Here is a 25,680-nt window from a genome sequence, read left to right as displayed (position 1 = left end):
AGGGCCTTTCATGCCGCCCGTTTCCGCTCACCGGCCCTTTGAAGATGAGCTGCGATATCAGCAATGCTGCCAAACCAGCAGCGCTGAGAACACGGAGCCAGAAAGGAGCCAAAATCTCTGCTCCCCTTCCAAGAATTCCCAGGCCTCACTTATGAGAAATGAAGGAAGCTGCTTGCACCTGCACACACACACACACACACCCCATATTGTGTGTCCTTGTCTGGTTGCAGACAAACTTCTCAAAGGGTGAGGGGATGCTGTTAAGCCTTCCAACCGCTTTTCCCCTGCAAAGATCTTCCCAGGTAGCTGAAGCCCAAAAGAGGGTGGGGGTGGGTGGGGGGAGGACCCTGGAAGGAGGCCTTGAGACCATGGAGTCTGACCCCCTTCCTAGCCCAGGAGTCTGAATTAAAACATTCCAGGCAGCTGAATGTCCAGCTGCCCTGCCAACACATCCAGCAAACAGGACCCTACCCCTTCTGGGGAATTGCTTCAATCCCCACCTACTTTTCTTGCCAGAAATCAGCTGGCTCAGCCCTTGAAGGTAGCCAAAGGGGTGTGATAACACAGGCCTGGGGATGGTTCCAAGCTGGCACCAGCTTCTCATGTGGAAGAGGGCACTCACTCACCGTCTGTGTTTGGGTACTCCCAGCCACTGGACTGGACGCCCCTTGGCGTGATAGCAGGGCTTTTCTTTACGCAGAGTAACAGAATCTGAGAATCATCCTGTTGGAAGGGACCTCAGAGGTCTTCTAGCCCAAACCCTGCTCAGAGCAGAGTCCACTAGAGCACTTCAGCTCTCTTTGAAGGCTTCCAGTGAAGAGCAACAGACCCCTTCATGAGGCAACCTATTCTGCCCATTGGCCACTGGTACCATCACAGCATTCTTCCTAAGATCTAACCAGAATCTACTTCCTTGTCCTCTCAACCCTCTGATTCTGGTCCTGGTCTTGGTTCTGCCCTCCATAACAATTAGAGAATAAGTCCACTCCCTCCTCTATATGGCAATCCTCTACATATTGGAAGCCTGATATCCTTCCATCTTCTCTTTTGTAGGCTAAACATCTTCAGAGGACAGGAGCACTGAAGATGCTGGTCACGGATGCTGGCGAAACGTTAGGAACCAAAACTTCCAGAACACGGCCACACAGCCCGGAAGACCCACATCAGCCATCGTATTCCGGCCGTGAAAACCTTCGACAGTACATCCCCAGATCACTTAGCTGTTCCTCACAGGCCTTGGTTTCCAGGCCCTTCACCATCTTGATACCCTCCTGTGAACTTCCTGCCATTGGTTGATGTCCTTTTTGGACTGTGGTGCCCAGAACCGGGCATATCCTCCAAACAGGGTCCAACTAGGCCAAAGTAGAGAAGGACAATTACTTCTCACGATGTGGACTTTATGCTCTTGTTGATACATCCAAAAATAGCATTGGCTTTTTTAGCAGCTGCATCCCAGTGCTGGCTGAGCTTCAGCTTATGGTTAATCAGGACACCCAGATCCTTTTCCCACGTACCGCTGCCAAGTCAAGTCTCCCCATCCTAGACTTGTGCTCTGCATTTTTTTCTCCCTAGATGTAGGACTTCACATTTCTTCTGTTTGTTTCAGACCACACTTCAAGCCTGTCTCAATATTTTTGAATCTTCTCTGTCTCTTTTAGCTGTTCCTCCTAATTTTGTGTCATCTGCAAACTTAGAAAGTGTCCCCTCAGTAACATCCAAGTCCTTAAAAAAAGTGTTGGACAGCCAAAAGCCCTGGACGGAGCCCTGTGGATTCCACTCAATCCTTTCCTCTAGGCTGATGTGCAGTCAGATTGATTTGCTTTGCTTTGGTCTGGATTCATTTAGGATATGCTTATGAATCCATCTCACAGCTGTACCTTCTAACTCATATTTTACCATTTTACTAATGAAGATTCGGTGTCTTTGGATCTGATGGGTCCAGCTGGAGGAGCATTTAGCCTGATCCAGTTTCACAGCAGCTCTTCTTCTGTTCTTCCCAACTTCTCCCTGGCATGAAGTCAGGCATTCATTTGTCAGAAGAGTGTTGGTCCACCTGCCTTCAGCTCCCTACAGCCAAAGGATAAGGCAGTGCTACATGGGTTTCCTGCAGGAGAGATGGGTCCTTTGTTCAGACCAAGTTTGGCATGTCGTACGTGAGCTCTTGATGCATCCGCTTTTGGGGTGGCAGCATTTTTGAGGTGTTTTGGGGTGGATGAGAAGAACCAAAACTGCTTCTGAAGCCCTGGAGTGGTGCCATCCAAGAAGACCTTGCTCAAGGCTCAAACGGGCCCTCAACTCTCCTGTTGGCAAGTCCTGGGATACCAGGTGAGGCCCTTGGGGAACTGAGTGTCGATCTCCTGGAGAAATTCCTCCGGGGAGGCTCTCTGCACTCAAAGGCTTGACCTGGGCTTTACAGAAATGTGGGACCGACTGATCCAAGCTCTGCAGGTGGAAAAGGACAAACATGTCTCCCATGAGGAGGAGGATTCCAAGAGAGAACAACAACTCTTCCAAGCACCAGGACAACCTGTGACATCCCAGCAGGAGTGTTTTTTATCTTCAAGTCCAGGCGGCAGAGGGACGGTTTGACAGCAGCCGAGACGCCTCTGGTCGCTTGGATAGTGTAGATTAGATTCCCCGAAGCCACAGACGCCGAGAGAGCCGTGTGGAAGTCTTTCCCTCTGCCGGCCCCCAAGAAAGGCCAGGGCGCAGGAGACCCATAACGGCTCCACCTCTAGAACCGGCAATTTGCCTGCTGTACCACGTAGCCAGGAGCGAAAGGAGGCCACCTGCCCTTTCACGGCCTGACTTGGATCTTTTCCTTGGGCTGGGCATCCGGTATTTTAGCCCATCCAATCTGGGCATTTGTTTTCTGCAGATCCCACACCTGGAGTCAGTGTTCCACCACCTGATTGCTTGAATTCTCAGCCAAACAAGATTTTTTCTTTTAACACAAAGAATTTGTTGTTCAGTCGTTAAGTCGTGTCCGACTCTTCGTGACCCCATGACCCATATTGCGCCAGGCCTTCCTGTCCTTCGCTGCCTCCCTGAGCTTGCTCAATTTCATGCTCATTGCTTCAGTGATGCTATCGAACCATCTCATCCTCTGACGTCCTCTTCTCCTTTTGCCTTCCATCAGGGTCTTTTCCAAAGAGTCCTCTCTTCGCACAAAGAATTACAAGTTAGAAAAATTGGAGATGGGGCAGGACAAGATCCCTGCACCTGGCACAGTCTGTGGTTGGACTAGAAGACCTCCCAGATCCCTTCCCATGATTCTATGATACATGTCTTCTTCATGTCTCTCTCTCTCTCTCTCTCTCTCTCTCTCTCTCTCCCCTCCTCTGGAAAATCAGCCTCTGTTGCGGGACACCTGTAGGCATCCCCATGTTCTTTGCTGCTCCAGAAACCTTGGAATCCAGAGGTAGAACCTGGACCCAGTAGGTGTTGGCCAGGCATTAGGAGAAACTCCTTGCTCACCAAGGCCATTTTGACAATGACCCCACTGATAGGCTCTCCTTCCCTGGGAGTGTTTCACAGAGCTGGGGGCCCATCCAGCAGAGAAACTGGAGCTGCAACCCCCTGGAGTCCCAGAGGGCTGCACCAATTGAATTACAAGATAAGGACTCTATGAGAATGCCCTGGCTCCTAACGGTTCAACCACTAAATACAGAATTAGGTCTTGACTGCCCATCCATACCTCCCCTGCCCGGGGACTGAATGAGTTGGAACTGACATTTGCCCGGTTTGCTTTGTTGGGTGAGAAGATCAGTTTGTGCTTCTACTACTCTGAGAGTGAATATATGGCTTCAGGTGCAACATTATGATTTCCATTCTACGAATATTCCATTCACATCTTACGAAGCTTCCTCTCGGCCATGCCACCCTCTGCGGCAGCCTTCTCCAACCTGGTGCTCTTTGGTGATGCTGGCTGGGAATGGATGCCTGGTGATCCACGGGATGCCTTGGGCTTGCTGCAAATTGTGCGCTGCTCTCATGACGTGGGTTCAGCCTAGATGGCCTCCAGCATCTGTTTTCCCCACAAAAGAGTCGATTTCCCACCGCCACCACCAGACTTGGGTATCTCCAGGACAGACTCATCCTTTGGGAAACACAGACATCTGCGTAGGCTTTGTGGGGGAGATCTGAGTGCGCTTCAGCCTGGTGGAATTTTTTCTGCCCTCTGCCTGGGTTCAGGGCTTTCACACCCAGTTTCCTGATGATTCAAGGTTCATCCTGCCTCTGCAAACCCAGACTGCCACCTCCTCCTCTTTTGCGCAGCGTTTTCACTTCCCCAAATGAGGTCACCAGAGTTAATGAAAAAATAAATAAATGGCAAAGCTTCCTTTGTAGGATTATCTCTGGCCATGAAAGGCCCTTTCAAAGCTTTTCTGTGAGCTCGGGATGGAATTCAGCAGGGTGACTTATATGTGAATTATATGTGGGTTTTTGAAAATGTATCTTACATTCACCAACAGTACCAAGAAATCAGGACAAGGAGCCAAACATCTCAAAGAACATTCTCAACTTCCTGCTGCAAACAGCATAAAAACATCAGATTTGCAATAAGCCCTTGTTATGAATCTGTTCTTGCTTTCCCTTCTCCAAACCTTGGCAAGGGTGCAGAAATGCTTTTTACTTTATGTACCTTTTTTCACGAGGAATGTCACTGGAAATCAGTCCTTTCTGTAGAACAGAACATCTTGTAACAGCCAGTCCTGAGTCTGGCCCTGGTCTGGAGGGATAGCAAACCGTATTTGGGGAGGGGGGAGGTTTTGAAGATGCTGACTGGCTAATGAATAACCAAGGGCATGCATTTCCTCCCCTGCACCCCCCCTCCCCCCCATACAGGGATAGCTTCCTCCAGGGAAACTACCAGAAAGGACGAAGTGGAATAAACTTTACATCCTCTGACTCTGGACCGGATTAAGCAGGAAAAACTGGTAGTTTTCCAGAACTTGAAGGATCAATTTAGAGGCATTTAAAATATGGGCTGGGAACAAGTTAAGGTTTGACTGTGGGGTCAGGCCCACCGAACCTGAGCAGGTGTTTGTTGCCGAGGTAAGCTACAAGTGGGGAAAGTTCTGCTTTTGCTCCAGCAGAAGACTGAAATCTGAGTAGCTGCTACCTTGAAATCAGTGGCCCTGGGCTATCGGAAAAAAAAAATGTTCTGTAGTTCAGTGTGTGGTTGTAAAACAATAAAACGTTGGGAGGGTTTTATCAAGAAAATGGTGTTTTCGTTTAGGTGACTCCTGTCCAAAATTCCCCTTCCTGACCTTTCTTCCCTTTGTGGAACACCTTTTTCCACCAAGTCCCCGAAGACTTGGACACATTCCACAAAGCTTTGAGAGAGGGAAGGTCATTTTTCTTTTTTCCTTGTGAGATGTATAATAAAACTCTCCCAGCATCCCTCCCACCGCAGCAGTGGGCCAGGCCGAGGCGGGGGCTGCCGGGATGTGCTCGGCTGGGGGTCCAGGCCGTGAGAGGGGGCTGGCAGCTTCAGGAGTCGGGAGCTGGACGCTCACCAGGAACTGCTCCAGAAAGGGCCAGCCTGGGCCATGCTCGAACCAGGGTGCCACAGCAGGCACTTCATTTGCCAGTCAGAGGGCCTGGCAAGCTTTTAGGAAAGATGGATGGGCAGATGGGGAGAGAGGTCTGTTAGGGCAGAATTCGTATCTCCGGGAACGAGCAGAGGAGAAGATGAAGTGGCTGCCATGCCAAGGCGGCAGTTCCTGAGCTAAGGGGGCATTCTAGGCATGATTCAAATCGGGAATGTCTGCAGGGTGTGGTCAAAAAAGTCAAGATGGTGGTCACGATGGTGCAAAGTTCCACCTGCTTTTTTAATGTGAATTGCATGTGACATCAATGGAGCTTGGATCGCCCTGGCCCCCATCTTGACTTCTTTGACCATACCCAGTGGACACCCTTGATTCAACTGCTATTCTTTGCCTTCTATCAGTAGGAATCCCTAGCCATGAAGCCTTTATGGCAGTGTTTCTCTACCTTGGGAACTAAGATGTGTGGACTTCAACTCCCAGAATTCCCCAGCCAGCCATGAATTCTGGGAGTTGAAGTCCACACATCTTAAAGTTCCCAAGGTAGAGAAACCCTGTTTTACGGCCTTGCATTCATTCCCAGAGTTCGGTATCTAACACTCTTCCCGTTTGCATCAAACAACAACAACAATTAATTAAATTTGTATACTATCCACCGCCAACAACTCTGGGCAGTTCACAAGTAAACAATATTAAAAGGAATAAAACAGGATAATAATAAATGTTACAGACACGTCCTAACAACCTCTTTTTTCTGCTGTATCTACCACTGTAGGCAGTGGTGGGCATGACCCCTCCCTCTAGTCTCTGGGCAATACCTGGGCACTACCCTCCAGGGCCACTGTGCTTTGGACACGAGGAGAGCTTGGTCTTTTCAAAGCAAGCCCCCCCCCCCCCGGCACCTGCCAGGTCTCCAAGCTGATCCCTGGTTTGAAGACCTGGATCACCCCAAAAACCATCTAAGCAGAGTTGCCCAGGGAAGCTGGCGAGATCTCTCGTTCAGCGCTTGATGGCGCTACCCCCTTCCCCTTGCCCATCCGCTCTCCTTTGGCTGCTTTTAAAGACAGGGTTAGCCCTCCCCTGGAGCAGCGCGAAGCCTGGGTCCAAAGGGTGTTCGGCTCCCAGCCGATGCTCAGGTTCACTGGGAAGTGTCAACGCAGAGCATTTGTGCAAAGCGGGAGGGAGCTTTGCCAGGCGGCGAAATCCCCCAACGGATTGGCTGGTTTCAACAAGATGCCACTGAATGCATCAAAAAAAGAAATCCAAATATTTTTTAAAGGATTTTCCTAGTCGTTCATGTTTAAAAATAGGATTGCCTGATGCAGTATGAGGTGGTGGCTTCATATTTTTAGCCAGCCTGTTTCGTTGAATGACCTTTCATTGAGGGAGCCTTAACTCTGTGCCTCCTGGATGAAAGGAGCCACTGGGAAGGGCATCTGGGTCGCAGAGAGGCCTTTTCTGCTCTGCATTGTTCCATATTCAGTTACAAGCAGCAAAGGAAAAAAATATTTTTTTTATGGTGCCACCGTTTGGAAATTGCAACCACTCAAAATGCTCCTCGCCACGGGCTGTGGGGGGATAGACCGGCACCCTTTCCATTTCTCTCCCCCCAAAGAACTTTCTCTCCTCAGCTGAACGAAGCCACAGTGAAACAGTCAACCTTCAAGAAGGGCGAGAAGGTGCGCAAGTGGTCCTCGGCCATGCCTAGAATATTTATCTATTTATTTAGAAAACCTATATGGCCGCCTATCTTCTACACAATAATCCCAGGTGGCTCACAGCAACGTTCATAAAATCAGAACAAATAAAACCCAGAAACCCCCACAACAACATCACATAACCCATCACAGTGCCACAACATCCTGTCCACTATACATTTGCATGTGCCTTTGTGGGCTCCCTTCCATCCTAGCCCAGTCCCTGGATGAAAAGCCAGGTCTTCGTGGCCCTCTGGAAGGCTAATAGGGTGGGGGCCCTCCAAATCTCAGGGGGAGGCTGCTCCAAAGGATCGGGGCCGAAGGGTCACCCCCATGGTCCCACCAGATGGCCACATTTAAGGGAAGGGACCTGGGGTGCGTCCGCCCTGTCTGACCTGGTGGGACAGGCAGATACCGTGCGGGAGAGGCGGTCCCACCAATAGCAGGACAAGAGAGCAGCTCACCTGCCCAAAGTTCCACGGGATGGAATAGATGTAGTCCTTCGAGCCTTGGTAGATCAGGCCTTGTTGAGTCAACACATATTCAATGCGTTCCTCTTCGCTCTCCAAGTACGTGGAGTCGTCTGGTGAAAAAAAGGAAGCCCAGATGCAGGAGGCAGGCTTGGGACTGAGAAGCCCTGATGCAAGAGAACCTCTGCAGAACATTTGTGTCCACTTTCCCTGGGGTGCTGATCTCCCAGTACGTCGGCCATCCACCCTCAGGAACTCCCAGCCACCCTGGCTGGGCATCATGGGATCTGGCAATCCAGCACACATCCCAAGGACACCCCACCGAGGAAAGCCAACCTGGAGAAAGCTCCTTTAAGCAAAAGTAAAGGAGTGGAGAAAGATGGATAGCTTCTCCTGAACATAGACCTCGCTCATTCTTTGCCGTCAGGCAAAACAGAGAGGTTTCCTCTTATCGGTACCAGAGAAGAGCTTCAGGAAGGTGAGGATAAGGGGAACTGAGATTAGTTTATCAGTAATTCCCTTGAAGCAAACCATTTTTGTTTGCTTGCTTGCTTGTGTTTTGAGGGGGTTCCTTTCAGACTCCTGATATGAAAAATAAGGCTATGTTTTTAGGATTGATGAAGTGCATCCGTTGAGGATCCCCACATAGTTCTGAGGGTAAACTAGACTTGAGCTGTCCTTTGACTCTTGGACAAGGGCACAATCTGTAGCTTTCAATCTGGCCCCAGAAGACACAGATGACCCAGGAGTGACCGCAGGGCATGTCAAAAAAGTCAACGTGGCAGCTGAAATGGTGCAATTGGAGCTCTGCTGGCGGAGCTTCCATCACACTGCTGGGGCTGCCAACCTGACTCTTTTGACAATATCCTTCAGAGCCCTCTGGGATGACGAGTTACAGCCACCCTCTGCTAGGAAGAGATGGTTTTTGAGAGGCCACCTAGAAGGAGAAGGCAGGGAGATACTGTACTTCTCAGCAGGAAACCCCAAAACCTGATCGGGAACCAGGATCCATTCAGGCATTTGTCCTCTGAACCCTCATTTCAATTCACTCCAAACATCTGTGTCAATGAAACAGCGGCCTCCAGGCCATCCTTGCCTAGCAACACTCTAATAATTCAGGGTTTCCCTTAATTAATGAATTCAATTAATTGCAGACAGAAAAGCACGGCACTTCCCTTCCTCCCCAGCTGCGATCCAAGGAAAAACCCTCCCTGGCTTCCCTCTGCAGCAGTGAAGATTAGAAAAACATCCCCACTGAGGTCAGGGGTGAATTTTTCTAACCCCTGTGAGTTGGTGGGGGTGGGGGGCTTTCATCCTGATGAATCAGCTTCTCCTCCCCACACTCTGCAGTTCAGGAACTGTCCCCTCCCACCCCCTGCTTCTAAGAAAAAACAGGAGCCTCCAAGACCTTTCCCAGCCATCTCTCCGGGGCAGCCGAAGTCCCTGGAAGCCATCAGGCTCCGCTGGGTCCTCCAAGGCAGCCCCTGCCAAGGGTGACTTCCTCTTCCCGATCTTGGGGGCCTTTAGGGCAAAGGCTGGTGGAATCCAGGGAACCAGCGGGTTCAGCCAGGGAATGGGCTGCCCTGGACTGACCGCCAGCAGACCTCAGGGAGGGCACAGGGAGGAGTGGGGCGCTCATGGCAGCTTCCGGCCTCCGCCCCTCCCGAGCCCCATCCCTTTCCCATTCAATCTGCCTGCCGATCCCGCCAGCATTGGTGCCTGGGTCTTCTGCCCGTGCTCCCTCCCTGCCCCTGGAAGGTCTCCTGCCCAGGACCCAGTTCCGACTCTCTCCTCCTTCTCTGGCCTTGTTCATCCAGGGCCAGCAGGGGCGGACTCATGTCACCAACGGGGCAACTCTAACATGATGCTCTCCTTGGGGAGATTGCAACACACAGTTTGGAGCTGTGTGTTGCAGGGTGGGAGGGGTGGGGGGCTTCTCTAATGCAGCAAGGCGGGAGAACCGGAGGCTGCACCCCATGTTCTTGTCTTTGCTCAGGACCTCTCCAAGGGCACTGGTGGATTCTCCCACGCATGAGGAATGGGTCGCCGGGCTGCAGCCCTTGGACAACCCCTGACCAGTTGGTAGCACCCCCCCCCCCAGCTTCCCAAGGTTGTGCCACCAAATTTTGGCAGTGAAAGCATGTTTTTGTTTTTTTTAATGTTGAGAAAGGGCAGACTGGATGACAAACTGTTCCCTAAGCCCCCCTAAACCTGCCAAACATCCTGAAATTAGCTCCGATAAGAGAGGTGTTGGGCTGATTTTCCTAGGGAAATGACCACTTTTTCCTTGTTTGTCACTCTCTGCCTCCTCCTGCTCTTCTTGACTCATGCTTTATTTCCGAATAGACACACCTCGGGGGAAACCCTTGGTCCTATGCTCTGGGTATGCTCTTAGGTGAGAAGTAATAGTAAAAATAGCAACTGCGAAAGGGCTTGAATATTTGAATTCACCAACATGTCTCCCTACAAAAGAGGAAATAAGATTGAAAGGAAATAGGTGTTAATCATATTTGTTTTCCCTCGCACGTTGATCAGACGTCTTAACGGGATCCTTGAGCCTCGGCGTGCCAGCACATTCCATCAACATGTGGAGAGAGGTTTGCGCAAGGAAAGAGATGGCATAACATTCAGGCTATTTCAGTGTTTAGTCTCGGCTGCAGTGAATGTTTGATGTTAAAAGTCCCCTTTCACAAAAATATGTTGAAAGAGAAGCCAGTAGGACTGTCAATGCCTTTCCCCCTAAAAACCCTAATTTGCTTTCAAAAGTCTCCTAGTGATTCTTTCTCCTCTGTGTTTCAGTGAGATGCCCAAGAAGAGATCAGCTGACATCTCTGGACTTGTGCAGAGGGTCCTTGTCTGGCACTGAAACTGAGGGGACCCCAGGCCCACAAGACCCTTCTCCTCGCCTCTGGGAAGCTGCTTGCCCAACATCTTCAGGGTCTTCAGGAAACATTAGAGCCTTGCAGAGGGGGGAGTCTGAGTGACCCAGGAGGGGGTGGTTAATATCTATCATGTTCCCAAAGAGTTCTTCACTGTCTTACTCAGTGGCAAATTCCTGGACTGGAAGACTCATACTTGGTGGTGGATCTGATGTCAGCCCTCTTGCTTAGGACCAACCCAGATCCAGGCTAGCTTTAATCCACCTCTGCCATACAGACAGATTGAACTGGCCTGGTCATCTAGAGGGGATCTGTTGAGAGTCCCTGTACTTTGTGAGGTTATGGGCGTAGGATAGACGATTGACCCTCTCTGTGATGGCCCCATTTGTGACGCTGTTCCAGTAAGGCTTTGGTCCACAGTGGTCTTCCACGAGGGCAGGCATCTCATGGATTTAATTTTTGGTTCTCCAATGATGTGTTTTTCTTTTGGTTTTATTGACAAATGCTCCTTCAGGATTGGGGTGGGTTAGAAGCATGTTTAAAACAGACTTCTATTGTCATCCTTCCCCAGCCAGCATGTCCAACTATTATGCGGGCTTGAGACGATGGGAGCTGAAATCCTTTTTGGAGGACATTAGGTTGGAGGGGCTTATTTATTTATTTATTTATTTATTTATTTATTTATTAAATTTCTATACCCTCAGCTGTAAGGCTCTCAGCAGAACATCAAGACAGTCTAAAGCAGTGCTTCTCAACCTCAGCAACTTTAAGATGTGTGGACTTCAACTCCCAGAATCCCCCAGCCAGCTATGCTGAGAAGCACTGGTATAATGTACTCAGGATATAAAAGCATTTTAATAAAGAATCAGTGATAACCATTCAAATCAGAGAAACACCTAGAAGGAGACTTCACAAGATGGCACCATCATAACTAAGTTCAAAGCCCTCTGGAGGAACTCTGACCAAACTGGCTTCTGGAAGCCACCAATGCTAGGCCAGCTGAACTTTCAGGGGAAGTCTGCTTCTTGGGTGCAGCTCTTGGGAGTCAGCCACCCATATCAGACAAGTGAGCAAAAGGAAAACCATGAATATAACAACTGATGTTATCAGTGCGGCTGCTGGGTATAATCCATCCTGGTTAGCTAATGCTCTTTCCCACCTGTTGTGACCTGAGATGCCTTCAACTGGGACTGCCAAAGGCTAATCGCACATGGCACCTTCTGCACACAAAGGCTGGGCCCTAAGACATTGTTTACCTAACCATGGTTTCTGGGGGTACACAACAATTAGTTGAGTTCCTCATGCAACATGCTAGACCCAAAGCAGCCAAATCACATGATATCACATGATATACGAGCCCAGCAGGCACATGTGTTCAGCCGCTGAAGGTGAAGAATTTGCTTTACAGGCCAGAACTCCCAGACTCAGCACCTGGGTTGCCAGGAAAGTCTTGGAGGATCACCTCTGAAACCCTGGGACGTCACTGCTAGTCAGCGTAGGCCCTCCAGATGTGCTGGTTCTGCAACCCAGAAAAACCTCAGCCATCGATGATACAGGTAGGAATCATCAGGTTGGAGAAATCTGGAAGACATCTGAAAGAGATGTCCCCTGATCTGGCTTGGTAGAAGGAGGCATCCAGTGGCTCCTCCCATGCCCAGCGGGAAGACCTACCTGGACACCAAGGATTAAAGAGCAGGATAAATTCCCCCAGGTTGAAGCTGGAGCCCTGATATTGTGTGGAGGCATCCACGATCAGGCGGTATCGGCCAATGCGGGCATCGGGAGGGGAGCAGATGGTGATGGAGAGAGAGAGTCCGTCCTGGTTCTCCACTGCGGAACTCCACCTTGCCTCTTCCAGGGAGCAGGAGAGAGGGAAAGGAGTCCGGGTCCCCGAAGTCTCGATGGGGCAAGGTCCTGGAAGGAAGGAAGGAAGGGAGGGAGGGAGGGAGGGAGGGAGGAAGGACGGAAGGAAGGATGGAAGGAAGGATGGAAGGAAGGAAGGAAGGAAGGAGGAGGAGGAGGAGGAGAGGAGGAGAAGGAAGGAAGGAAGGAAGGAAGGAAGGAAGGAAGGAAGGAAGGAAGGAAGGAAGGAAGGAAAAAAAGAGGGAGGGAGGGAGGGAGGAAGGACGGAAGGAAGAGAGGAGAGGAGGAGGAGGAAGGAAGGAAGGAAGGAAGGAAGGGAGGGAGGGAGGAAGGGAGGAAGGGAGGAAGGGAGGAAGGAAGGAAGGAAGGAAGGAAGGAAGGAAGGAAGGAAGGAAGGAAGGAAGGGGGAGAAGGAAGGAAGGAAGGAAAAGAGGGAGGGAGGGAGGGAGGGAGGGAGGGAGAGAGGGAGACAGGTGAGTTCATGATCTCATGATCCAAAGGTTTCTTATGGAAGTTCAAAGGGGGGTGGTTGATCTTTTGTAATTTGCACCAGATGTTGGAGACGTGACTCTTTCCCATGTGGCACGGTATTCCATGGCCCAGTGGCCACTTCTCTGATTCTGACCGTAGGGTTGACAGTGGAGGAGGAAGGCTATGGCGGCTCCAAACCCCACAAAGTTAGCATGAGCAGGGAGGTGCAGAAATAAGTGTGCATCACAGAGAGAAAGTGACTCCCCCCAGCAATGGCAATTTTAATACGTAGCTATCTCCTGCAGATGTACTTGCATGGGGGTGCGAGAATGATGGCTAGCTAGTCAGAGGGACCACTTTAAGGCTTGGTTCATACAATATAATTAGCCAGGTTACTGAGTGAACTCACTTGTGGGTGGGCATTCATTTTTATTTATTTATTCAACCATATTTACAAGCTGACCCAATCCGTATGGATTCTAGATGGTGTACAATACTTCAAATTACAGTACATTTAAAAAAAAAACACCAAAACTTTTGAAGTATTAGCAACTCTCAGATAATTATGGTGGTCCACAAGGATGACTGCAGGGGAGCCAAAAAGGTCAAGGTGGAGGCTGTGGCCACCATGTTGACTTTTTTGACCCTCTCCCTGGGAACCCTCCTGTGCTTAGCCCAGCAGAACTAAGCACCAAAAGCTTGCTGGAATAGTACTGATTCGTTTTCTAAAAGGAAGGAGAGTTGGGGGCTCCCTGACTATGGGGGTCAGGTATTCCAATACACAGAATCATAACCCAGCCAAAGAGCTCGAGTTCCCATAATATCCCAGGCCACGTAAAGATGATCAAGTGTGAAACTAACCAAGTTTCATGCATCATGCAAATGCAGGCTCTCAAGTTTTAACTGTCCTAGTGAACTCTGCTTTCTATTTATTGCTCTGCAGCCACGATCTGTATCAGCGTTTCTCAACCTTGGCCACTTTAAGAGGTGTGGACTTCAACTCCCAGAATTCTGGGAGTTGAAGTCCACACCTCTTAAAGTGGCCAAGGTTGAGAAACGCTGATCTACAAGGATTCCTAGTGATGTACATCCATGGAGAACCATATAAAACAGATTAAAATCAAGCGGACGCTGTAATAGAAGGATGCAAACCTTGCACTAAGGAGCCCACCCTAAGTGACAGCCATTCCTCAGTCCCCAAACAATGTAAGCGCAGACAAGGGGCAGCCCCTTCATGGCCCCAGGCTTTGGCTCCCCCCTCAAAACTGCTGGGGGGCAGGTCCTCGCAACCCTTTGGGGCTGCGCTCAGAGCCCGGGGGCTGGCAAGAGCCACGCTCTCCTCTCCTGCCAACAGCCGGGTTGCTGGTTTGGGGCTTGTTTGAGTGAGCGCCACGAAATGGAAGGTCTCCAGCCGTGAAAGCAATGGGGGGGGGGGGGTTGCAACTGATGGCCCCTGTAAGCCTCTGGCTGGGATGGGACTTCACTGGTGTGTCGGGGGGTGCATCTCATCCAGAAGAACCGCGGCCCCACCTGTGAGCAGCAGCAGCAGCAGCAGCTTTTGGCCTCCCGTAAGGGCTGGGCTGGCGGTCAAGCGAACCGGGCACCTTACCCGCCCCGGCTGTAAACTTCCATTGGCCCCGCCTCGGCTGGCCGCCAACTGGAGTCTTTCTGCTTGCCAGCCAGGCAGGGTCCACCCTTCCCACTGAAGACGTTCTGCCCACCCGAGGTCCCACAGGGAAAGAGAGGGCCACCGCCAGGAGGGCTGCCCGCTCTCCCTGCATGCTGTCCCCTTGCCCATCTTGGGGGAAGCCACAGCGATGGGCTTCTGTCCTGGCGAGAGCCGGGGTGTGTGGAGGCATCAGAGGCTGTGGCCGAAAGTGCACATGAGCCTTGAGGGAGGGGCATGTGTGCCTCCCCTCCCCACTGTTGGCAGTGTGAGAGCCCGCTTGCTCGGGGAGCCAAGCGGTGATTCAGCGGCCCCAGGGGGCCTTGGAAGAGCCTCTTCCCCGCCAGGGTCAGAGAGCTGGTCTTCCCCTACAGACAGTCGCTCATTCATTCTTGCAAAGAATGTGGGGGGCGGGCAGGGGGGCAAGAGAGGTGCTGCTTCCTGGGATGGTCCCTGGGCACTCCCCGAGTCTCAGCAGCCCAGCCAGCCGCTGCCCCTCGCGAGCAACACCGCCTCTTTGTGCTGGGAGGCCGGGACAGATGGCGGGGTGGGAGTCGGGGGCCCCTCCCTTCAGGTTGGCCTGAGCCAGACTTCCTGGAACCCGGCTCTGCCCTGCGCAGAGACAGAGGCCCTTTTCATCCAGTGCAGGAGCTGCAAGGGAGCCCCTTTCCAGAGGGGAGGGGGCAGAGGCATACCTGTCCTTTGGCCCAGGAAAGGGGGGCTCCTCTTCCTGCCCCTCCCTCAGCCGCATCGGGCACGATCCACCGGGCTCCAAAAGGTCACAGTGCCAGCCAGCCCCACACACTCAAAGCCCTTTCCTGGGGGGGCGGGGGGGGGGCTGCCATCCTGGCTTCCTTTTTTAATTTTTTATTCAAAACCAATATCTAAAGAGGGACAGATAATTGCTGAAGTTGGCCAATTCATGCTCAGCAGAACACTAGGAAGAGACACCAAGCAAAGTACCTTGACATTAAAAAAGGAAATATGATTTTTGGAGCTTGGTAGCAAAATCTCCACTATATTATGACTTATAAATATTTAAAAAAAAGGAAAAGGAAAAAGGAAAGAACACCCCTCAAACTGATATAGATAAGTTCTGACTTCCCCCTTCTCTGTCCTGCAACCAATTTGCCGTGCCCGTGGGTGTCAGCTTTAGAAACCACGCTCTGGGTGTTTGCGCCTGCCTTGTCGCGTAAGGCATGCTACAGGCAGAAGCCATTTGTGTTACATCTAGAACTTCTGTCACGTAGCTATGCTGTCCGTTCCACCATTGCCGCATTCCCTTGACTTTTTTGACCTCCCTCCCACCGCAGACAGGCCCGGATGGGCCTTCAAAGCAGGACCTTTCCGAGCTGCTGAGAAGGGGCCGAAGGCTGCCCTCTGGCAGAAGGAGATCCAGAAGGGGCCCCGAAGACCGCGGTCCCCCTCAAACTGCGCCCTGTGCACTGGGGACGGAGAAGGTTCCCGGGGGCCCTTCGGAAGAGCAGCCCTCGCGCGGCTCTGGAGGGGCGGAGGGTGGCCTGGCAGTGGCTCTCCCGCCCCTGCCACTCTTTGGGGGGCGCGGAAGCCACCCCCGCGTGGCACAGAGCAAGCCGCTGCCAGACCTTTGAGGCTACAGGCGGGTTCCAGCACCCGGAGCTTTTCAGATGGGGCCAGTAAAGCGGAGCGTCCTGCAAGCCAGACCCTCCGCGCTCAGCCGGTGGCCAGAGGGCTTCGGCCTTCTTGTCGTCTCCGGCAGGGTCCCCGAGGGAGGCCGCGCGGGGGCTGCTCCGCTTGTGAGCGAGAACTGTGGGAAAGGCCAGCGGGCAGCTTCCTCCCTTTGTTTCCCGCCCTCGAATCTCCCCCCCGCCGGCTGCCTGAATCAGAGAGATAAAACCCAGCCAAGGCCCGCGGGAGCCCCCCCGCCCCGGCCCTGCAGCCCTTCCTCCTCCCTTCCCGCCCCGCCGAGGGACAAGGGGGTTCTCGGTGGGAGCACCCAGAGGGGCTTAAGGCGGGCTCCGGGGGGTGCAGGGGAAGGTTTAACCTGAAAGTGAATTCTTCTCTGAAAGTGGAGGCAGCACGGAGGTCTGCTGGTTTTCTTGGCCGTGGAGGTCAAATTCTGCACGAGGATGGGGAAGTGTGGCTCCCAGCGGGACTCCGGGTGCCATGCAAGGTGCTGGTTGTCACCTTTAAAGCCCTACCTGGCACGGGCCAGGTTACTCGCGGGACCGCCTCTCCCCGATGGCTTCTGCCCATCCCACCAGATAGCCTTTTTGGTGTCTCTTTTGAACAGTGTGTAGATGCTGTTTATCTCTATGTGCCTGTTGATGGCTGCCTTGTCTGAATGCCAGGCTTCCGAGAATTCTCTTGCATTTTTGGATCTAGCTTGGTCTAGGACGCTGACAGTTTCCCAGCTGAAACTGTGGTTGTGTCTGTCCACGTGTTGTGAGATTAGGGGGGTTTCATCGTGTCTTCTGACTGCTAGTTGGTGCTCGGGGACGCGCTCTGCCAGCCTTCTGCCTGCCTGTCCTCCGTGATGGCTGCTACGGTCCTTAAACGCTGTATGTTGTAGATGACTCCTGCTTTTTCTTCTTGGGCTACGGGGTCTTTTGGTTTGCTTAAGACGTTTGGGAGGGTTTAGTTGGCTGGTGTGCTACGGAGATGCCGTGTGGTTGTAATAGTCTGTGGGTGGTTTCTGAGATGCTTCTGGTGTACCGGAGTGCTACCCTTTCATAGCTTGTGTGGGTTGTGCTGTGGTGGGGTGAGTGGCCAGGCACTTTTGAGAAAGTTGCGTGGATATCCATTTTGTGGGCAGATGTTGTATAGGCTGTTTCCTTCTTCTGCTGTCCTGGGTTTGCCTGCCTCCAAAAGCCAAGAGAAATTCTAGCTTTGGGGCAGCCTGTTTCTAATCAGAAGCTTACACGGATGAGGCTTCCGGCCTCTATTCTGGGCAGTTTCTGAATCAGCTGAAATGTCAACCAGCCTTTACAACGGGGGTTGTTTTCTCTTCTTGTCAAGACAAAAGAGACACAGCCGAGAAACGGGAAGCAGCGGTGGATCCTTCAAAAATACCTGGGGAAGCTCTTGCGACTTTCTTATTCTAAGGTGGAGAAGGGTACAGAGACCTAGAAACACCCAATTCCACCCAGGCGAGCTGAGATCTTTCATCGTCACCATCATCGTCTAGTATTAGCCACCTTCAACTATAGGAGGAACAAGTGTTATCTCATGTGGCTTTGGGCCCTCGCCTCTTCACGGAGAAAATCTATCTCTGTGTTTGCTAAGAGTCAACCCGGACTGGATGGCCCGTAATCGGTCCTTGCATCTATCTGAAGACAGCATTTAAAAACAAGGCTGCCATCCCGGGATGGTTTACCCCGTGGAGAACACGGCCGGCTTTCCGGAGGAAAAGGGGTCAGGTCTGAATAGCCACCAGGGACGTTTCTGGAAAGAAACCGCCCCCACGGCTCTGGTTCTCAGCCGGGGGTGGGTGCGCGCTGCAGCCTTGCCACCCACACTGGAAGATCCCTTTTCCCTCGATCCCAGCCCACGCAATCCAATCCGACATGTTTCACGTGGGTCGATGGACGTCTGTTTGCCTATGCCTGCGAGGTGTGTCGGACCACACCCCCATCTTTTCCAGTCTGCCGAGCCAGCTGTGGATGATGGGAGTTGTGACCTAACACAGCTCAAGGCTTGTCAGGCTGCGGAAGACTTGCAGCCAGGGACCTCGACTCACCTGTCTCTGCAGTGAAGGTGAGCTTGTCCACACCTTCCTCATACTCCCTCCCAGAGCAGTGCAGCGTAATCACGAACGGTTGTCCCCGGCGTACGATGAGCCGCTCGGTGCTCATTTCGGAGGTCCGGTGGTCCTGGTTGTTCTCTTCGCATTTCAGGTCCCAGGTCTCTAACTGTAGATCTGCAAGAGCCAAGAGGAACGCCCAAGTTTTTTTCTGCAGGACATTCTATTCTGTTCTCTTCCTCCGCAAAAGTGGGGCATCTGAATGTGAGCACCCCTATCTTGAAAACATTTAGGTCACCAGATGTCTCCCCCTCCTGTAGTGAGGACTTTGCTGCGTACAGTTCACAAATGGAGGGGACACACACACAGCATTCAGCAGAAGGGCAGAGGACCGTGAACATAGGAAGATTCCCACCAAAAAAGGAAGATGAGGCAGGAAAAGCTCATTGGCCCTCATCATGCTTACTGGCTTCCTGCCATGCAGTTGTACATATGGAAAAGACTTGGGCCCTAGTTGACCACAACTCAAACATGAGCCCGCAACGCGATGCGGCTGCGACAAAGGCAAATGCGATCTTGGAGTGCCTCTACAGGAGCACAGAGTCCAGATCCCAGAAGCCATTGACCCCACATAAGCAGCCCCGGTCAGCCCTCTGATTCTGCAACGATCACGATCAGTTTTTCTTGTGCCTTCCAGGCGGTCTTGAGCCCTGGTCACCCCAGGGACAGGCCCCTGCGCTTTGGGAAGGGGCTTGGCACTGCCCTCTTCCTCAGGCCGCCAGGGTGACTGCCCCAGAGGTACAAACTGGGTAATGGGGACCAAGAGCTCCTGCTTCAAAGACATTCCCCCCGCAACGGGAAGAAAGCTGAAGCGTGCAGCCTCTTCTGTGCCCTCAAAGCGAGAGCGTGGCGGCCCGGTGACCAGTGGCACGCACGGCCGCGCGGCCAGGCGGCCAGTTGCTCTGGTTTTTAACGGAAAGCTTCCTCCGCTAACGGAGCTGCAGGGAGGCACCCGAGCACAGGGACAGCAGGGCAGCAGGGGTGGGAAATACAGGTGCTGAAGTTCCTGGCCAGAAATTTCCTCCCTGACGCTGTGAAGCCAAGGGAAACAAATCGGCTTGGCTGCGGAGGCTGAATCAGGAGGGCGGGCAGGCCGCTTGGCGCGCGTCCACCCCCCCGCCTCGTTGGCAGGCTGCTGCACGCATTAATCACCCGCATTCTTGTTGCTTGTCTCCATGTTCCGTTTCTTACCCGAACCGCTCTCGAGTCACCTCCTCACCTTCCTTTGGCAGGACGAACAAAGCGGAATTCGGGCTGCCCGGTGGGGCTGCTGAGTTTCAAGCCTCCTGCGCTACCTCCCTCCGGCAGCCGGGAGGTTTTGCCATTTTTAAACGCTCTCTTCGGCGTTTTAAGGCACGGGGCCGCGGAGTAGTAAGAACCCTGGCCCTGGAAGGGACCCCGCAGGTCATCTAGTCTAACCCCCGGTGAGGGCAGGAACCCACACCAAGGCTTCCCAGAGAAATGGGGGCCCAGCCTCTCTGGAGGGCCAGTCCAGAGCCATCTCTCTGACTCATGGATTCTGCTCCCCAGCGGCTCTTTCCGGCAACGGGTTTTTCCAATATTCCATCGGAATCTCCATTAAAAGGACACTGCTGGACGAGACCGACTGTCCAGCTGCTCCAGCCTTCCCAGCAAACTCAAATTGCTCGAATGCCCTGATTTTGTGCAGTGAAAATGCTGGCTGTTTAGATCAGTGTTTCTCAGCCTCAGCAACTTTAAGATGCATGGACTTCAACTCCCAGAATTCCACGCATCTTAAAGTTGCTGAGGCTGAGAAACACCAGTTTAGATGGTCCAGCAAGATGGGGAGATATCTACCCAGTAACAGAAAAATGATAGAGAAGGTGCCCTGTGGGTCTCCTGGGGGGAGAAGGACCTTGAGGAGCTCAGAAGGACCTTGAGGAGCTCCCCTGCACCTCACGCCCCTTGGGCTGAAGGATGGCCACAGAGACCCTGCCTCTCTCCCCATTTCCCTGCAAACCGTCAGCTGGACCCTACTGGCCTGTGACTCATTACCTCCCCCCCCAACTTGGAGCAAAGAGGGTTTTTTTTGCTAAAACATTTTAGAGTAGAATATATGTAGCTCAGGGCTGAGCTGTGGAGGGTCGAACATCCCCTCCAGCAGCCTACAGCCAGATAAGCAGGGATTAACCCCAGACAAACAATCAAGCAGACCAATACCCTAACCAAGGAACTACCAAGGAGGAAACCACTCCCCCACCAACACGGGCAGGGCAAGCCACTGTATAGAAACAGGGAGAAAACCCCACCCTCCCTTGCACTGAAGGTGTTACCTAGTCAGGTAATGAAATGTCTGCAAGCCAACAGCCAGGCTCAGAGAGCACCAAGGACTCTACATTTTAGACTTTTGTCAAAACTGATCATCAGCAGTTTCAATGGTTCTCATATGTCAAATCCCAAATAAGATCCAGTAAATATTTATCTAGAGCCCAAGTCATTAAAAGTCCTTACAAGGTGAGCAAGCAGATTTCGGTCACCTGGCGGCTGGGGGCTGAAATCAGCTACCCATTTCCTTTGGTACAGAGGACCGTGTGGCAAAGTCACCTTCAGAGCTGATAAGGGTTGGGATTGTAGCGTGAGGTGCCAGCGTGCCACGCAGCTTGCCTGCGGACGTTCTCAGCCCTACCCCGTATCCTGGTTCACTAACTGGTTCACGTTCCACACCTTTTCCAACCCTGCAGTTTGTTTACTGATGCTCTGGTTTGCATTAGAAGCTTGTGGTGACACGGTGGTGGTGGTGAGGCTGGAACTAGGGAAACGCGGACCCGTGTCTTTCAAGCAGCAGAGATTAAAATCAGCCAGGCACAGCCGGTCAAGTGAGCGGGAGAAAGTCACCCCCCGACCATGCCATTCTGATATTGATGGGGACCGGTGGAAAGCCCGCCCTGCCGATTCTGACATCCGACTCGTGCATGTTGGCGAGGGCTGGCCTGTCCTAGTCCCAGGCAGAGAGCCCAGCTTGCCAGCTTCTTGTATCTCCGATGGGCTGCGATGACCATGGGGGCCAAGGGGTGCCACCAGGATGATGAGGCGCCCCTCTGTGATTTTGCTTTGCATTTGGGAAGAGGATTTGGACCATCCAGCTAAACTACTAGCTTCCATCATAGCACAGAGCCTTTTCTTCTGGTCTAGAAACAGCCACAGGACCACGCTGGGTCCCAGGACGGGTTGGTAGACCGATGGACACCATCTGCCCTTTGACTTGGGCTCGGACCAACTTAGCAGCCTGGGCCTGCCCAGCTGAGGATGTTGATTACATATTTCTCTTTTTATAGTTGCCTTTTCTTTGTTTTGTGATATATACCACACAGAGTCTCTTTTTTTAAGGGGCAGTTTATAAAGATTACTAAGTGAATAAATTTGGGCTCACTGCATCTTAACGGATTGCTGTCTGTTAACTATAATCATTTCAGGCACGAAAAGAGCTGAATTGATTGCATCAACAGACTGGAGAGGAGGGACCTTCGCCAAATTACCTTCTACCCAGATTTTGGAGTTCCACATCGCTTGATGTGGCGTCCAAAATAGAACAGATGCACCCAGCATGTTTCCACCCTTCCATTTTAAAAAGAGTATCCCTGAAGCGTCTGTTGGTGGCCCCCACTCCCGGTCACCAAGCCACACACCCGGATCTGCACCAGAAAGCAAATTTGGGCTGATTGAGCATGAAACAGTTACAACTGGTGTGTTTTTTGACCACCCTACAGGTTCCAACTTGCTTCAGAGGGTCATAAAAAAGAATGTTGTTGCAATTAGATACAGCGGGGTCCACAAACTTTCTGAGGCTGGGGACCCTGTCCTGGGCTTTTGAGAGGTGTAGTTGCTGGGAAAAAAGGACTCATGGAAGGGAATGTTAAGAAGAATGTCTCTTTGCCCAGCTGCTTCTCACGTTGGCTGTAAGACTTCCAAAGCAATGGGCACGTTAGTTCTTCGCAACGAAAGCAACTGAGAATCTCAGGGCATCTCTGCATCTTGGTTATGTCTTTAAATCCTGCAACTTTCTGGTTATTTTTGTGGTGTGATACCGATCTTGAATTAACACCAGGCAAAATGCATTTTTGCACATGCAACTTCTGGCTAAAAGAGAACACGATTTTCCTTAGCCAAATTCAAGGCACAAGTATTGAAAGGGTGCACAGAAAGAGCAAAGTAAATATATACTTCATTATATGATGTATGTCTCTAGAAGCCCGTGGGAATATTCCAAGCTTTGTTCAAAGTTTCCTCCCCGCACCTCTCCTTCTGCTATTATATATTTTTTCCTTATAAGCACAAATTACCCAGACCTTTGTGATACAGAAAATCTTTACCAATAATACCATCATCCTGGCCAGAAAGTTGTTCTTCCCAAAATTGACTTATTGTTTTGCACTTTATTTTCCACCACTTCCTGAATCAAGCCTTCCTCCTTGTTTCTTAATCATTGCAAATAATTAAACATGTGTTAGAAAGCTTAGATTAAATATGCCAAGAGAACGCGCGTTAAGGGGCAGTTTTAACAAACGGTCTGAAAGAAAACTTCTCCGTGCCGAGAGAGTGTTAGCAAAACACACTCACTTTTCTTCTGGACTCGTGTGAAGTTAGTATTAGGGAAACTTGCACACCCACGTTTTGCAAGGCGTTCACGGGGGTGGGGGGAGGAAAATGAGGGGGACACCCACCCCCCGGGGTTCTTACCTTCTGCCATGCTGCCCGCAGAGAAGACCTCTCCCGCTTTGCTCTCTCGCTGCCGGTCTCGCCAGCTGCCAAGGCACGAGAGGCTGCGAGGCTGCCTCCTGGCCCAGCAGCCACATCCCTTTTATAGTCATCCCAAGCACACACCCTCAGCTGGGTGGGTATCAGACAGTCATCAGGAAAAGGAGACAGAAAAAAATGGGGCGGGGGGCAGAGGAAGGAGGTTGCCAGGAAAAATTAAATGCACACTTAAACAAAAAAATTAAAACCAAATTAGGCACAAGAGTGGGCTGGTAGTGTCCAAGAAATTTGACCCCTGTCCTGGGGGAGGATTCTGACTGGGGAAAGAGCCCCCTCTAGCTGGCTCCTCTGGCCGGATCCTCTGCCTGGCCGGACCAAAGGCAGAGCTTCGGAGCAACCCCGCCTTCTCTCCCAGAAAGCCCAGGCGCTCCTCTCAGGGAACATGATATGTCTTTTGGGCTTTGTGAGTCCCTGCACCTCTGCTTGGAGCCCCCCCCCCCGTTGTCCACAAGGGCTGAAAAGGGGTGGTTCCGCTCCCTGCCGTTTTGACGCAGGAAGCACCCGGAGAAGCCCTACCAGGGCCTTAACGGGGGAGCGAAAGCCAACCAACCCCAGCCAGAGCCAGGCAGGGCCAGGAGAAGGGCAGCCTTGCGTGTGGTGTGGCACGGCCCCAGGCAGGACATGCCAACCTGCTTCTCCCAAAGGTGGAGTGTGACCCCTGCCACCAGGAGGTCGCCTGCGCCTGCTTTTCTGGGTGGGGGAGATGTAAGCAGACCGGGGTCTTCTGAGCCTGAAACGAAGGAGGCGAGCGCGCGTGCAGAATGGGCCTCCGCATGAGTCTTCCCAAAGCCCCCACCTGGGTCTCGGAAGCGGTCAAGGGGTCTTGCCCTTCGAAGGGTGGGCCAGGAGGGACCGGCTCCCTCCAGAATCGCCTGGGAAGCGCCACGTTTGCACCAGCCCAAGGCCCGAGCGACCCCCGAGAGCCTGCAAGAGGGAGGGCTGGGCACAGGCTTCCTCAAAGGTCGGAGCAAGCGTCGCCATTGGCACATCCCTCCAGCCCCTCTCCGGCCCCCAGCTCGGCCTCCGGGAAATCCGCCCGGGGAGAAGCCTCTCCGCATTTCCAGGTTGCAGGATGTGGGGCAAAACTGCACGCCGGCACCTCACCGATCCACCACCGGGAGGGGGAACACGGAGGCACAACGGGGTGGCTGCTGCCCCTCCACAGTTCCGCAACTCCAGGGGATTTTGGCTTGGGATGGGGGGGTGAGGCAGCCCAGCCTGGAGGAGCTTCTTTCAGGAAGCGGGATGAGCCCCGGGAGCCCCGGTCTGCGTTCCCACTCGTGGCTCCGTCCCCATCCCTGAGCTTCTCCTGGATGCTGGAAGAGGTCCAGCCCCACCTTCCTTGCGGGGGGCTCAAGTGGCATTCGCCTTGGAAGAAAGCACGGCTCAGGCAGGGCCACGGCATCGCTCAGCAGAACACCGGCTTCGGCCTCGGCCGTCCTTCCATTTCCCAGAGGCCTTCCTCTGGGTCTTGGCTCACAGAGGGACGGGCTCCCGGACCGCTTTGGTGGCCCGTCCCGTGGCACTCCCTCTCCCGGGCCAGCCCGATCCCCTGACCCGGCCCCAAAGGGGGTTGAATCCTCTTCTCTCCTTGCAAGGCCAAGAGGTGGTTGAGCTTTGGGAGCCCCCAACACAGGGGAAGGAGCCCACCTTCTCTGTGGCCCGAGGGGAAGACGCTCGGCAGATGCCGCTGAGCTGGTGCACAACTTCACCACTTTCGCAAGCCTCTCATGCTGCCCATGCCACCTTGTGCTAACCCTGGGCAAACTGAACCAAGGTTTATTGCATTAACCCAGTTGCCTGCATTCTCATGGCCCAGCTCTAAGAGAACCACACAGTTTGGGTCTGGATCTCTTACTAAGCTACAACATGGTTGCCTAGTTGGTAGTTCAGAGTGTCACGTGAACACAAACTTCTGAATTGAAAGAAAAATGAAAGGGCTCCTTAAGTCAGGCTGGATTCCTGGCCACCATGGTGTGTCCATGTACAGTCCTTTGCCTTCTTCTTCCACTGTCTTCTGGAATGCTTTTTTCCACATTTCCCAATCTAGTCTATCCCTCTAGATGTCCTGGTGGTCTCCCATCCAAGCCTGAAATGTCCCACGATCAACTAAGGTGGATGGATGAAGCCGCCTGAACTGAGCTTTAGTTACATACTTGTAACGGTATGTGGGAATGACCTTGGGAGATGGGGGGAAGAGACGCTGCCCAGGGGACGGTCAGATAAGGGTCAGCATAGCCCACAGCTGCATAATGGGTGGAGAAAGAGGTGCAGAGGGGACCCTCCCTAACTTCTCAGGCTGCAAAGGAGACGGCGGGAGGTTTGTACTTTCAGACTTGCAAGATTCTGTTCATGTAGCCTTACAATAAAGTAGTATTAGCACATCTGTTTGTGTTTCCTGTCTGGTCTATCCGGGAAGGCTGACAATATTATTTTTGAAAGAGAAAGAACAAAAAAAAATAAAAATAAAATGTAGCTCTGTGTTCTAGTACGACAACCTAGTGTTAGCTAGCGCATGGCTCGCG

General features: G+C 52.4%; 1 protein-coding gene across 1 annotated transcript in view; it reads right to left on the bottom strand.

Moving 5' to 3' along the window:
- Window positions 1-23,231, bottom strand: part of TGM2 (transglutaminase 2) — a 42,602-nt gene extending 19,371 nt beyond the window's left edge. Inside the window, exons 1-4 of the mRNA XM_088153900.1 lie at window positions 23,078-23,231; window positions 18,317-18,496; window positions 12,270-12,512; window positions 7,714-7,832 (exon numbers count right to left, since the gene is read on the bottom strand). Of these exons, the coding sequence (XP_088010026.1) occupies window positions 7,714-7,832; window positions 12,270-12,512; window positions 18,317-18,496; window positions 23,078-23,087 (552 nt within the window). The 5' untranslated portion in view covers window positions 23,088-23,231. The remainder of the gene's footprint in view (window positions 1-7,713; window positions 7,833-12,269; window positions 12,513-18,316; window positions 18,497-23,077) is intronic.
- Window positions 23,232-25,680: the final 2,449 nt, after the last annotated feature.

This window comes from Python bivittatus, unplaced genomic scaffold (assembly GCF_059951505.1).
Source record: "Python bivittatus isolate LINGU-HERP-01145 unplaced genomic scaffold, Pbiv_v1 ctg000700_np1212, whole genome shotgun sequence".
In the NCBI taxonomy this organism is placed as follows: Eukaryota; Metazoa; Chordata; class Lepidosauria; order Squamata; family Pythonidae; genus Python; species Python bivittatus.
Note: the sequence above shows the minus strand (reverse complement) of the source record. Positions and strands in the feature narration are given on the sequence as shown.